At 37.2% G+C, this 15054-nt stretch overlaps 1 protein-coding gene across 3 annotated transcripts in view; it reads left to right on the plus strand.

Moving 5' to 3' along the window:
* The window catches only part of CRIM1 (cysteine rich transmembrane BMP regulator 1), a 175485-nt gene that overhangs the window by 49790 nt on the left and 110641 nt on the right, over positions 1-15054 (plus strand). For 2 of the 3 annotated variants that reach the window (XM_069009969.1, XM_069009970.1), the window contains one exon: positions 6498-6598. The exons of the other annotated variant lie outside the window; for it this stretch is intronic. In XM_069009969.1, the coding sequence (XP_068866070.1) occupies positions 6550-6598 (49 nt within the window). In that variant the 5' untranslated portion in view covers positions 6498-6549. The remainder of the gene's footprint in view (positions 1-6497; positions 6599-15054) is intronic. 3 annotated transcript variants of the gene reach the window in all.

Genomic DNA, 15054 nt, shown 5'->3' on the forward strand with positions numbered 1-15054 from the left:
AACTCACTGAATGGACAGGTCCACAGTGTGGTGGTCAGTAGTTCAAAGCCTAGTTAGAGTCTGGCAGCTAGTGGTGTACCCAGGAGTGAGTACTGGAACCAGTCCTGTTGAGCATCTTCATTAATGATTTGAATGATGGGGCAAATTCGTTGATGATGCAGAACTGGATGAATTGCCTGGTACGCCAGAGGATCATGCTGCCATCTATAAGGAACCCAACAGCCTGGAGAAATAGGCTGGCAGGAGCCTCATGAAGATCAACAAGAAGGAGTGCCAAGTCCTGCATCTGGAGAGGAAAAACCCCAGACACCACCAGTATATGCTGGGGGCTGCCCAGCTGGAAAGCAGTTTGGCAGAGGGGGCTCTGTCTGTCCTGGTGAGCATGGACCAGCTCTGTGCCCTTGCAGCAAAGAAGGCTGATGGGGCTGCATCAAAGTGTTGCCATCAGGTGCAGGGAGTTGATCCTTTCCCGTTACTCAAGCCTGGTGAGGCCATACCTGGAGTACTGCGTCCAGGTCTGGGCTTTCCAAGAGAGCTGTGGCCATAGCAGAGAGTGTCCATCAAAGAGGACAAAGATGATTAGTGACTGGAGCATGTCTCCCATGATGAAAGGCTTGAGAGAGCTGATGGGAGTGTTCTGCTTGTCAAAGAGGAGGCTTGGGGGTGGTCTCTACAATGTATATAATGACCTGAAGGGGTGGTGTACAGTAGACAGACAGGCTCTTTCCAGTGGTGCACAGTGACAGGACCAGAGGCAATGGTCACACACTGAAACACAGGAGGTTCCCCTCTGAACATCAGGAAACACTTTTTCACTGTGAGGGTGACCAAGTGCTGGCACAGGTTTAACCAGAGTCTTTATCTTTTGAGATACTCAGAAGCCATCTGGATGTGATCCTGGGCAGATCGCTCAGTATGGCCCTGCTTGAGTAGGGAGGTTGAACCACGTGACCTCTGGAGGTCCTGTCCTGCTGGAACTATTCTGTGATATGTGAACTAGGATGCTGCAATTACATAAAAACTTTTTTATTTAAATAAAAATGGGCTGTTTAGAATAGTATTTAACTGCCACAATTTGTAATGTGATTTTTATTTGAAGTTTTTCACCAAATTGAAAAGCTTTTTATTATATGTATGGAATAATTAAGCAAGACTCTGGGACTTGAATTTCAGGTTGAAAATTTGAACCTTGTGTATTTTGTCTTCCTAATTTAAATAAAATAATACAATTGACTTTGTTCTATGGAGGAAAAAAAAAGAATTTTCTTTGTTAAAAATAAAAAGGCTATTTGAAAGGGCTTTTGTGCTCTCTTCCACACAACTGTGAACTTCAGCATAGGTGTTCAAGGAAGAGGATGAGTAATATATCTATTGTTTGGCTGAAAAAGATGCAGTGTTTACTGCAGGGAAAATTTTCCAGGGTAGGCATGTAAGACAGGAAAGCATTGGCTGGATCATGCTGTTCTTTCCTTTGAACATAAAGACTAATCATTGTTATCAGTGCAACTTTTAAAATAAAGCCTTAAGGGTTTTGCTGCTTTAAAACAGTTGTAGAGCAGTAAAAATAACATCCCATTCAGAAATTGTGATAATTGTGACTTAAATATTTGAATTTATTCTTCTGTATTCTTAGTATGCTTCCATCTTAGTATCTTCAAACTGCAAGCCTTGTATTATGTAAAAATACTAAAGCTGCATTCTGCAATAAATGATTGCTTTAATAGTTGTGTTACAATGCCAAAGTATTGCGAGAAAGTGACCATTTTCAAAAATAACTTTCATGTATTTTTTGAAAGGTTATTTCAATCCCTTGCCCTAAAAGCTTGGATGAAGAACATATAATTATTTAGAGTGTGACTTGATTTTCCTACTATTACCATTCACATTTGGAAGAAAATTGACTCTTGGTAGTGTGTCTCACCTCGTATACAACATCCAAATTTTAATTTCATAGTTAAATTGAGATATTCTTGTCTTGTTTCAGAACTGTAGAAGAAGTAACTATGAAGTCATGAGAAATCCAATCTTTAAAACAAAATATTTGAAAATATATTTTCTCTGCATGTATCTTTTGGGGGAGGAAAAGTCCAACAAATGTTGACACCTGAAATTAATTTTTCCAAGAAAGTTTCTTGCAAGTAAATATGGAGTAACGGCAAGAGATTTTTTTGTTGTTCTGCTTTTGGGGTTTTGCACCTCTCTCCCTGCTGCTTTTCATGAGTGTCCTACTTTGCCTCAGCAATCTTTTGGTGTTTTTCTGGTTCACCGAAAGTACTACAGAGTTTAGCATTTTAACAGGGTCAAAATCCTGTCTTGCACAGTAGACATAACCTTAATTTTATGTTATTACAATGATAGCAACTTTAAATTCAAAAGTATGAAAGATACTGTAGTTTTTTAGACTGCTCTATACATCCCCATTAAGTGCTTAATTTTTGGAGCTAATTTAAAGCTAAGAAAATATTGTAAAACTACTGTATTTCTATTTTTCAAAATGCTTTTCATGTCATGCTGACTTGTTCCAACAAGAGAATTTCAGCAGGAAGAAAATAATGTTTTATCGTGTGAGAAGTGCCCTAGACATCTTGTTTCTCAACTTTCATCTCTAAAGCCTCATTGAGGAAGGTGTGAAAATCAAGTTGTACTTGCTCACTTTTATCATGTGCTGCTTGCAGTATAACCTTAAAGGATGTCCTGAAGTGATCATCTGCCACTAGTCTGTATATATTTGGAGGTTGACAAAACTTCTTCACTTCATGAGGGCACTTGAACTTACTTCTGTGCCTGAAGTAAAAGGCCTTCAAAAAGCAGCCCTGTAGAAGAGCCACAAAGAGTTTAAAGTTGTCCCTTCAACTAGCAGTTGCAGCAGTTTAAACTACCTGATGATTAATGGTGGGTGCTTCCAATATGGAGAGTTTCTATCCTCTGCTGGCTGAACAGCTCCTCTCAGCCCTCTTCCAGTTGTCTGCCCAGATCAGCCTCTTCTGACTCCTCCTCCAATGTCTCTTCTACAGTCCATCTCTTACCTTCTCCCATACGCTTCTGTACGTGGCACAAACAAAGTTCATAAATAAAAAACATAATTATATCTTTTCTCTCTACTTCTAGCTTACTTCAAACAGTCTCTTTCACAGCAGAGTATGGTGTCTAGCAGCACTGCAGCATCTCTTTTAGCCTTGGTATGGTTGTTAGCATACAAACATAAGTTTAGTATAAAAACCACTCACGATACTAAAAACATGAAAAACCAATTAAACTGTTCCTTTCTAGAGTGTTTTCTTCTTGCATCATAATCTATTTTACTATGTCTGTATTCACAGAAAAGCCCAGAAAGCCTATACATTGTAAAATATAGTGGCACATATGTTCTTTGAAAGAGTTGAAGATTTTACTGGGCTGTTTGGATTAGGGTAGTTTTTGATAGGTGTAATTGTGATACATTCTGCACTTTTTTTAGTGTGTCAAAAGTATGGATTTGCTGTATTGTGGTTAACAGGGAAACTGGGGCAGATGATCCCGGTCACCAAAGGTCTGAAATGCCTTTGCAGACATCCAGACTTGTCCATAGTGTTATGCCAGGATGGGGAGGTTGGGTTCATAGTTCAGACACTTCAGCTGGATGCCTCAAGCTGAGCATGTCTAGGTGATTCAAAGCTCCTCATCATTGTTCGAAAAGCTTATGCCGTGTTTTATGTTTATCTGCCTCTTTTTGCATCTTTCATGGCACCTGCACTAGGCAAAGAAAGATGCATGCATGGTATGCAATTAACAGCTAAACATATGGTGATTGCCAACTATTCTAGAAGGCAAAAGAGTATTGAATTAAAAAAAAAAAACCGAGACCAACAAGAAGCAAACAAAAAGTCCCCCCAAACTCCCCGCCCACCCCATCCCTCAAAAAAACCAATCCAAACCCAACGACAAAGAAACCACCTTTTCCCTTTTTCTGTGGATAAGGTTTTTTCTCAGGTTGCTAGATAACGGCAGTAATCAGATACTGGCTTTATTCCTCCTTATCCTTACCTTTTAAGAGTTTATTTTCCTGTATTTCAAACGCTGTCCTTATTTGACTGGATTTAGCAACCAGTTTAAAACCTCTCAGGTAGAGGTGCTAGCAGATTGCATAAGCTTGAGAAATTCAAATTAAAAAGGATTAACTTGCTTTTAGCGCTGGCAAGAAATGCCAGCATTGCTTCTCTTCTCTCATTTTCTTGAAGAAATTCAAGCTGACATTGCTGAAATGTGATGTTTTTTCTCCTTAATAGAAAATACTGGTGCTGAAATACAAGGAGTTCTGGGTTAAAGGGCTAAGTTTGCCAGTTAGAAGCAACCAAAATATGATAAATATGATTTCAATGGCAAATGATAAAATGTGTTAGTTACAATTTCTAATGATGAAATGTAATCTAAACCACAGACTCTTAATGCGACCTTATTTTGTTGTTTTGCAGGGGTTTTTTTTTCCTCTATATAGTTTTTCAACATAATGTGCTTTTTATTTTAAAACTTTGAGCAATATCTATGGCACTTGTGGTTTGGTTTCAAAGAAAACCAGACATGCATCTGAAATGTGTTTGAAATCAGGAGTTGAAGGGCAGTGTGTTGAATGGGCAAAAATAGTACTAAAAATCTTTTATCTTAACATTTCCAAAAAGTGATCAGTTTCCATTTGCTGTGGACTATCCAGACCTGAAGAAAAGGTCGGGAGTCTGTAATAGGCAAGTGTGTAAAGTATTGCGTTGGTCTCTTGAGAACATGAGGCACATATTTACCACTGTTCCCAGTGTTATATATGGGGCAGACCTCTGCAAATGAAAGTGTAGGGTTAATGCAGCAAGTAGACAAAATAAAAGGAAATTAGCAAAAATCAAGTAAATTGGAGAAAAAATATTTCTTAACAGGGGTCAGTGCTAAATCAAACCTGATAAATTGCAGTGAAGAAAAGCTAACTTTTGCTCAGAAGTAATATATATTTATATATATAAAGTAAAATTACTCAGGCTGTTACTCAGGACAGGAGAGGCAGATGAACTTTCTGCTCCAGAAAGGCTGAAATGAGCCTTTCGAAATGAGAGCTGAATCCAAGGTGCTTGTTGCTCTTGACAATCTGTTTCACGTTCACCTTTTCTGATGACAATATGTGCAGATCTCAAATGGAGTATACCAAGACACTTGAAAAACACTCCAGACAGAGTGCTGGAAGCCCAGCTGCTTGCAGATGTACCAGGGATCCTGCCTTGCAGAGGAAATTGCCACTTCCAGAGGGCAGTTCTTCTGCAATGGGTTAGACATTGCACAGTTACAAATGCCTTCATTCTACCTCCTGTTTCTCTTGTATTTTACAATTGCCTGTTTGTTGGATCTGAGAGATAATTAAGTAACTTAAAAGATTAATTGGTTTCATAACTGAATTTGCATTCCAGGGATTCTGGAATTGCAGGAAGCTATTCATGCAAAAAATGCCTTTGTGTTAGTTCTAAATAGCTCTATAAATGTGAGACCAATAGGTTTTATGACTGTGGCCTTTAAACAAATAACTCATCTATCTTCAACATGATTAATTATTTTAAACATTTAGGGTGAGATTGATTGTCAAAGGGGATTAAGATGTTTTTATCTAATATTTTTTCAGTACAGGATTTAGAATTTAATTAATATGTTGTTAGCCAGCTGTCTTTTACATGGAAGAAAATATTCTCTTTGTATACTTGTTTAATTAACAGTAGTTATAGGTAATAGATCCATCGAAGGCTTACATTGTAGCACAGACAGAAAAGATTAGCAGTTGAGTTTGTAATTTTTTTGTGTTTAAACCAAATGGTATGAACAAACTCGTAAGTTCCTTGTCATAGAGTTTAGATGGGCAATTTCATCTGTTTTTTTATTAATATTGATAGATCTCAAGGCCCAGACTGGGATACTGTGCTGTAAGGGATGTCACTTTGTGGTGCAGTGTAATCATCTATAATTTTCTTCTGATGTAATAAGGATTTGGAAATTGAGGAGGGGAAATATTTATATAAACAAATACCACTTGCCTTTCCCCTAAGTCCCAGTTTTTTCCAGATACAGCATGTGTGCTTTTATTTTGGTTTTGTCCTAGATGACAGTAAGTAATTACAAAGACATCGTTGCTTTGCTGTGGATTAACATGGGTCTGGAAATATTAGTGCATGGAATATTGATTTAATTTATTGGATGCAGGTTTCTCATAGTTTCTTCTAGTTAGCTTGTATCTTTTGTTCATGAAGTTAGTTTCTATGTAAACTGAATTTCTCATATAGCTGTTTATAATCAGAATGTTTACAGGAATTTCTTTGGGATAAAATCTTCCATTTTATTAAAAACACTCTAGAGAACTGTTGCTAAGCTGGGATCTATGATTTGATTTCCTTTCAAGTTTCAAATATATTTCCTTAGAATTTTGAATCCAGCGAGCTCCACCTATCTCATCTTCCTTAAATTCAGTTTTACATTTTGTTCCATTTTGTTTGTAGGTGCTCTCCCCACTTTCCTGGTTGCACAGTGGGACTTTTCCCACTGCTGCTGATGCCCAGATGGTCTCCTTGCAGGAGGAGCAGCCTCAGCCGTTCTGTGGGTGAGTAGAGGCCATTGGGATGGAGGCCTGGACAGTAGCGCCTCTCCTCCTACTTGCTCCTCTTCTTCCCAGGCAGCCTGTAAATTCCCCTCAAACTCTACCTATTTGTCATGCAGCATTTGCACTTCCCTCCAGTTTACAGGCATGGTGGAGGTCTTTTGACAGGAGTTTTTAACTAGAGACAAACTCTTAATAGCCTCCCAGTTATGTGGCAGCTCCTCGTTAGTCTGTTAACTGCAGTGAGAAAGAAGCATCCATTCCCATGGGCCTCTCAGTGTCTGTGATTCCTTCCATCAGAAATCTTGGTCTTTTAGAAAGCTGAAAGACCGCCAAGTGTTACAGGTCATGGCTTGAATGTGTTCTGGTGCTTCCTCTGTTTCTTCTTTATCGATCTGTCACTGACAAAATCCGGAGTCCTGTTTTGTTGGTAGGAATTGGTAGAGAGGCACAGGACTGCTAGTTACCAATGGATGTGGAAAGAACTAACAAAGCCTCATAGATTTTTTTTGGTTTGGTTTGGTTTTTTTACAGTAGGGCTCCTGAACCTGTATGTTTTTGGAGGTGCCTAGCTAAAAGAAGATCATAGGTTGAAAACAATATACTCAGTTCTGTTTCTTTTTAAAGATCAATTTCTTATCTTTTGTCTGAAGTAGTTCAACAAGATACTTAATCACTGATCATGGAGCTTTTCATGTCAGTTGGAAGTGGTGCTTTGAAATGGTGCTTGATTCAACAAGTTAGACAAGCTTTTTCAAACTATGAAGTTTTTGCTTTCCTTAAGTGGTGGGATTAAGTCACCTTCATGCTGAGCATTACTTTGTTAGCTAGTAGCTCCATTTAGGATTTGCATAATGCTGTCTTTAAAATAAACCAATGTAGTTGGTTTACTAGTAGTTGGTATAAACAGCTATATAATAGCTGTTACTGCTAAATGAGCATCTGAGAGGCTCATATACTCAAGATTTAGTGATGATAATCTGTTAAACTGTTTAGTAAGTGGGTGCTTCAGTTTGTGGACCAGCACTAGATAATAACATGTGGCAACTGCAAAGCTGCCTAAATGAGAGTCTAAAGAAGATGATGGTAAAAGGACCATTGCCATTCCTTAGCATCTTCCATTACTTGAAGTAAGCACCTCACATCTACAAAAAAAATGTGTGGGCAAGCAAAGTAGAGTAAGAGGAGACTTCTGAAGTAAATGTACTTTGAGGTGGAGATGGCTTTCATGGTACCTCATTTTGTTTTACCTTATACAAAGATTATTTCATCTTGTTAAGACTAGATCATTTATTAGAATCTCTGTTCATTTGCCTAATTAAATAGTACTCAAATTTAAGCATTCAACATTTGTGTTGAGTAGTATTTTATAGAATTCCATACAAGGCTGTGGTCAATTAAAGTAGACTTAGTGAATCCTTATTCAGGGCAATGTAAGAAAAGTTAAATTCAGATTAAAAATGAATGTATTGTTTACAAAATGAGATTAACTTTACTCAAGTTAATTTGGAGCTTTTCTCATTTCAAGTCATAGTTGATATGAAAACTTTGAAGAAATGTTGTCCTCAGTTTCTTGAAACTTTTTATGGCCAATGTTTCTGTACTGCTGGCTGGTCTTGACTGCACATTACTTCTTGTTATCCTTTACTTTTTCTCTGTACTTTATTTTGATAGGAAAAATCCTTACCGAAAAATATTATCATTTAACGTGTACCGTTTCAACTGTTGTGCAGTCCAGTGTTAAGTAATGAATTGCTGCTGTTGTATTAATATGTTAGAAAATACAGAAGGTTAAAAAACTCCCAGCTACTAGTATCATCTGGGGTGGTAAATCCTAACAGCTACTATTTGGAGATGCTTGTGTCTTGCTCTTTTAATGAGTTCTGCAGACAGCTGTAGCACTGTTGTATGAGTTAAATGATGAGCAGTGGTGGTGTTATAATTGTAGTCTGAGTGGCTAAGTGGTGACTTGTATTGTTACATTTTTATGCTTGTTTTTATATGTCTTGATCAAAAAAGTCACTTAATACAAGTTAGAGACTAAGCATTATCTGTACTCAAATTACTATTATATCATAGTTTTTGTCTTTTTGGTTGATATTACTACTGATTCTGGCTAATTGAATTATATTTTACATAGATGTAAGATTTGGGGAGGGGTGGGGTACTCTTATCGATTAAAACTGACATGGTCAATGCACAAATACCACATCCACATAGTGAATGTAGCTATTTGGTGTCTGTGAAAGGAATCGTCTCGGTGTTAAGTGTCTGATGCGAAGATTTTTAGAATTCCATTGCACAATTATGTTCCTTTGCTCTGTGTGGAAAGATCTTTGCAGTATGAAGCTACATACTACACATTTGTTACAAATGTATCTTGAAAACGTTTTTCATTTTTAGAATGAAGACTGAAGGTGGTATGAAAATTGCCTTTGATATATTTTTATTCGTGCCATAAAAAACTGATCAGACAGGAAAATGGTAGGTGTGTGCTTCTGTTTATCCGCAGTGTTTGACTTCTCAGTGAGCAACAGGAGTGATTTCTGTTGCAGAGAAGCTGATAGTGGGCAGGTGGCCAAAGCTGCTTTGGCTTACTGAGACACCACTGAGGAGCAGGATGCTGACCAAGTCCAGCTCAGGATTGTTTTGGGATGTAAGTGAGCAAGCAGCCCTGCCAGGTTTCCCTCTGTTCTGAGTGAAGCCATGGTGCCAGCTGCCTGCAGCAGCAGTGTGGGCGGTCAGACACCTTCCCTGGCACTGCCTTCAGGTAGAGATCTGAACTGTGGTGTTAATCCTCTTCTGTTTACTCTGCCTCGCACTAAGGGAGAATTTTTGCGTTTACTGCGTCACTGAATAAAAGCCATTTACACAGTATGATATTCCTTCTCAACTTTATCACTTCTTCCACTCCTTTAAACTTCTCCTAAACTACGTTTTTGTACATTTGATGGTAAATTTTCTTGGTAGCACGAGACCTTTTTTTGAGATTGATTCAACCTTCAGGCAGAATTGTGTCAGTCTCTTCAGCTGCCCAGCTGTCTGATACTCTAGTCATCTCTGTGTATTTCATATTACTATCATCATTAAAAATCGCAGTAGAAGTTAATATGAATTTTTTTTCTCCTACATATGCTTTTATGGACAAAGTGGATGATCATGTTCATTGCTTGTTTGGTTCTGGCAGTAACATTTAATGGAGAAAGCATATTCTTGGAGCAGGCATGCAAAATGCATCTGAGGGTTGCTTGGGGGGTGAAGGAGGCTTTGACCTGCTTGCAGGTTTGTTTTGATGTGTTCTCAATTCATGGCTTCCAGCGTGTTTCTGAGCACCACACTCTGTGGCAGGCTGATCAAAACATCAACTTTTTCTCCATTAGTTGCATCTTTTATTTCTTAGCTTCATGCGGCTTCTGTGGTGCTGACAGTTCCGTCAGGAGGCCAAGCCAGGGAGGTTTGCACAAGGAATGCCTGCGGTCAATGCCAATGATTCTTGCTATGCAGCTTTGCCTGTTTGAAGATCAGGATTATTCTCAGTCTGTGCTGTGTTCTGTGGTTGTGCCGTTCCTCATGATCTATCGAACCTAATTAACTCTTCCCAAATTTGTTGTAGCCCTGAGTAACTTCTGTCTCTAGACAAAACAAGTGTTTCTTGTTTGTTTACTTTTAGCCATTTCAGTGGTGCTGCCTGAGGGAGGAGTTCTTGGCTACCTCTGTAGGCCCAGTGCAATACAGTATTTTTGAATACAGTAGAGCTTTTTTGATTGATCTTGATACATGTTTCTTTCTCATCCACATTTGTGGTGATGCAGAGAAATTAGAATATGACTGAAGAGATTTGAATACTCTAGAAATACCTTTTTCAAAGAGACAGTAGCATGGTTTTTCTGGAGATACATGTCTTGTAGCTATTTTTTTTCCCAGTGATCTTTATGCTTCTGATTTACAGTTAACACTAATAGGACAAAAGTCCACTAATACATTTTGTAGCTGTTCTCAGTAGTAGAAGATATATGAATAATATTGTAGCAAATTCAATGATGATTTTAATGAGTGGGCATTCATAACGACATAATGTTCTGGGTTTTTTATATGTGTGTGTGTGTGTGTATACATATATAAAAAAACATAAACTAAACCTATAGACCCATCTGACTAAAATTTCATGATGTGATGCAGCACTGTTTCATAACCTATCTAAAGTACTCCGTTGCTTCTGTATGATTTCAAAGAACAACTGCATGCATCTCCAGTGTCATGCGTAGTTCAGCATGGTCAGAAATACCTGGGGCAAACCAGTATGCTGGTGAGAAAAATACACTGGTAATGATAATGGTACAGAAATGGTGTCTGATTTGTTTTCCCCAAACTTTATCTAATGGTCTTAAACTAGTAATACAGGAATTGCTCTTTTGTTGTTGTTATTGTAATCAAAGATGTTTAGCTTCCTTTATTGTAGAGTAATATTAAGGCAGACTTCTTTATATGTAATGAAGCTGCTATATGGTGAAGGAATTAGATAGCCAGGATATATATATATTATAAGCCATGGGCAGTTCCAGTTGTCTGAACCTCTGTTTTTATAAACGGATTGACAATTTTATCCATTACCATTTGTCTCACGACAAGATTTAATGATTTCTTTGCTTTCTTCCCACCTTGTAATATAGAGTAGAATATTAAGCATTGTTTGTATGTAATACTTGTTTATAGTTTGAATTAGCAAAATTTTTTTCCAGATGACTGTTTGTATATTGCATGTACATTTGTACATATGATTTCTTTTGCTGTTGAATTGTGAAGAGGTGTTACTGGCTATGCATATGAATATTAAATAGACTTTTATCATTACTCAGAAAATTATTGGCAAAAATGTTTAAAGAGTAAACTAACTTTACAACACAGGAAAAATAATTCTAGGAAAAAATGAAAATCTGAAGTGAAATTAAAAAAAATATTTAATCTGAATAAGCTTTAGAAGTAGCATTTTTTTTCTCTTGTACTGTTTTGATTTGCTATTCCTGAAGAATGGGAAAAAATAAAGACTATCTTGCTTGAAATTCTTGTTATGAAAATTTCAGTTGTACTTGATACTAAGATGGTGACTTCTGGTATGAGCTTGGAAGCTTAATTCAAGTTGGCTGATTTGGTTGTTCCCATATGCATAGAAACTAGCACTGTGTCCATGGGATGTTTATAGCCTCTCTTACTGGACACAACAAAGAAATAGCATACACGTGGTGTAACATCCAGCCAATTATTTGAGGTTTGTATAGTCATTCTGTTGTTTGCTTGTTTAGTATTACAGAAGGTATTTCAATACCTTTTTCTTCTCTAATAAAAAACTTCTTTTTTACCGTCTGATATTAGGGAAAAGCCCTTCTTAGTTATCATTCTTGTCTCTGGTATTTTTCCTTTTTCAAAGAAACTGCTGTGCTTTAAACTTCATTGGATTACGCATTTTGCTTCTGTGTTCATACATGTGCGTAGTTGCTTCCATTATATCATGCCTGGTACAGTAACTAACCCATAATGTAATGGGGAGGATGCATTTGGTCTTAAAGTAGTCTCTTTCTTTTTCAGTGCTACAAATTAGTTTTCTTGAGATCTGATGCAATTATTTTGAAAGCTTCCTTTTTAATTTATACTTCTAAGGATCTCATGAGCACTGCTTCTCTATGTGTTTTCTTCTTACTATGTTTTTTCTTGAGTCAGCAGTAATGAGTCTTTAACTCTGGCAGGTTTGGGCTGGAACCAACAAGAAACTACTTTAAAAAAATGAAAGGTAAAAAGGAATCCCAGCAGACAGCAAATGACACAATTCTTTGGGTTTGGTGCCAGCTAGGAGTGTAAACTTACAATGTTTTACTTGTTAGGGTGTGACTGTATGTGTTTAATCCTCTGTCATACGATCTCTGAGGGCTAGTTTGTGATGTAAAGTCCTTACAATTAACTTACTTTTACTATTTAAGAGCAGTGTTTATTCCACCACTGATGGAATACCTCAGGTGCAGTACGTAATCTTAACAACCTCGTTTTGTTTGTAATTGTTAGGGCTTTTTTTCCTGTCAATAAAAAGTTCATCAGGGTGTAATTCCACATCATTTTGTGCTGTTCTGTGAAAATGTCTTTGTATGAAAACTGAGTTGACTTTCACTGTTACTTTGCTGATGTTCTGCTGACATTTTGAGGAGAGTAAATGTACAGCTGTGGGCTTGACTGGTTTCTCTTGAAGTTTGTTGCTGAACTACATGGCAATGATAAAGTACTTTTTAAAAAGCGTAACATTTTAACACACTTGTATCAGAAAGCATGGCCCATATGTGTAAGCACAATGGACAGCTCTGCTAGTATGATACCAATGAAGTCAACACAACCAGCAGCAACTGACCTTGCCTAAATTTTGGTGGGTTAGGCCATTAGGGCACTGCTGTGGTTGTTTTTTGGTACAGCCATGCTGTGTGTAACAAACACACACTACAAGTACACTGAGTGTTCAGTTTTCTGTATGTTAGTGAGTACATAAGGACCCTGTTTTATATCATGTTTCAGGTTCAAATTTACTATTACTAGCTTCTCAGTTATATTGTCTCCAAAAGGTATTTAGACAATTACTGGGTTCTGTCTGTCTGTTCTTTGTCAAATCTGCTTTCAAGCTAAGGATGAGTTCTAGTTTTTGTGCTTCAGCATGTATACCTTTAAACATAGGTAAATGTACCACTTAAAAATTTTAAGTGGGTGGATGAAGTGTGTTTCTTTCTACTGTTTGGTTTTTTGTGTGCCTTGTATGGTACGGGACGAAAAGGCTATCAAACCTGCCCTGATCCCTGCTGTGCTCTTCTCTTGCATTATTGGTAGCATTTCCTATGTGAGAGAGGTAAGAAGGGGAAAAGTTACAACTAGTGTTGAGATAATTTAGCAATTAAAATATTTTTGTTGCTGAACTTTAAACATGTAAATTTAAGTGCTTTTTGCTGCATCTGCTTCTAGATGATTTAAAACCAAAGTAAGGACAACAAAGTTCAATCCCAGAGCAAATAACCAGTTTAGGTTTTGTTTTCTTTGAGGGTTTTGTATTAAGTACATTTTAATGTTTATAATTAAAAAAAAAAAAAAACAACAACAACAACAAAAAAAACCCACAAAAAAACAAAAAAAAAACCTCAGAAGAACTTGTACCTGAGATCTAACTTTGACATTGATGATTTTTGTACTTGGAGATAACCAGTAGGGAATGTTTTCATTATATTCTTTCTTTTACCAGCTGTCTCTTTAGTTTTTGATATGACATTATCTGTCAAAATAGACACTGCTTATAGTTGGCCAGGATATAAACCATTCAAAAGATGTTTGCAAAAGTTCAGTAGAGATTTAAGAAAAATTTGCCCATCTTTGTTTTCAGAGGATTCAGCGGGCTTTTGGACATGAGAAGGTGAAGGAGGACGTCATGCAGTCTTGTAACTGTGTTGTCAGGTGTGAGGATTGAAAGCAAGGACAGACATTTGGGCTCCTTCTTCTCCACTCACACTTGGACAGTGCATTGGAAGGAGGATGTTTGAACTAAATGAAATAGGGATGGGATCTGAAGAAGGAGAGGAAAGAGTATGAAAGAAGGAGAGGGCTAGGCAATTAAACATGAGGTGAATGGAGATGAGGGAAATGGAGGAATTCAGAAAGGAAGAACTATAACAGCTAGGGGAGTGATAAGGGCTGATGTTTGAAGAGGAGATGGGGAAGGAAGATATGCAAAAGTTTGCATCTTTGTACTTTCACTCTCTGCAGTTCAAGCTTGGAATAATTGACAGATTTTGTATATTTACCATTTACTTACCAAATTAGTTAGGTCTTGAGTCAATGTTGGTCTGGATAGAAATTCATTACTTCCTCTGCCTTACAAGGCATTATCATTAGAAAATATTTGCAAGCATTGTAAATCTGTGGTGAATCTAATAAATATCCCTCCTATTCATGAATTAATACAACTCCAAATGATGCCAATTCATATTCTATCCTAAAAATAAATGCAACATTCTAAAAGGAATATTGTCTCAAAAATCTTTGAATTCATGTGGTACATGTAGAGTCACATTCAAAAGGATCTGTAAATGCAGCTTGTATTTTATATGTTTTTAATAGTCTTCCTGTTGCTGTCATGGAGTAAAATGTTTCTGCATTTAATTATTTACTAGGCAACAGTAGTGGGGCTTGGAAATGCATAAACTAATGTGGACAGAGTTGGTCTGGAAACCAACTGAGTTGTTAGGGAAAACATTCTGCTGAAAGAAAATATGGTATTTAGCTAAATTCTAATTCTCTTTGAATATCCCAGAATAATCAGAAAGGGTTAATCTCTTAAAGATCTGTACTTAAGGGTGGGTAAAGCTGTTTGCATTCACCAGAATACTATTTTGCAAGTTGACTTCTGTTGTTACCTTGTGCTAGTTTAGAATGGTAAAGAG

This window comes from Aphelocoma coerulescens, chromosome 3 (assembly GCF_041296385.1).
Source record: "Aphelocoma coerulescens isolate FSJ_1873_10779 chromosome 3, UR_Acoe_1.0, whole genome shotgun sequence".
Classification (NCBI taxonomy): Eukaryota; Metazoa; Chordata; class Aves; order Passeriformes; family Corvidae; genus Aphelocoma; species Aphelocoma coerulescens.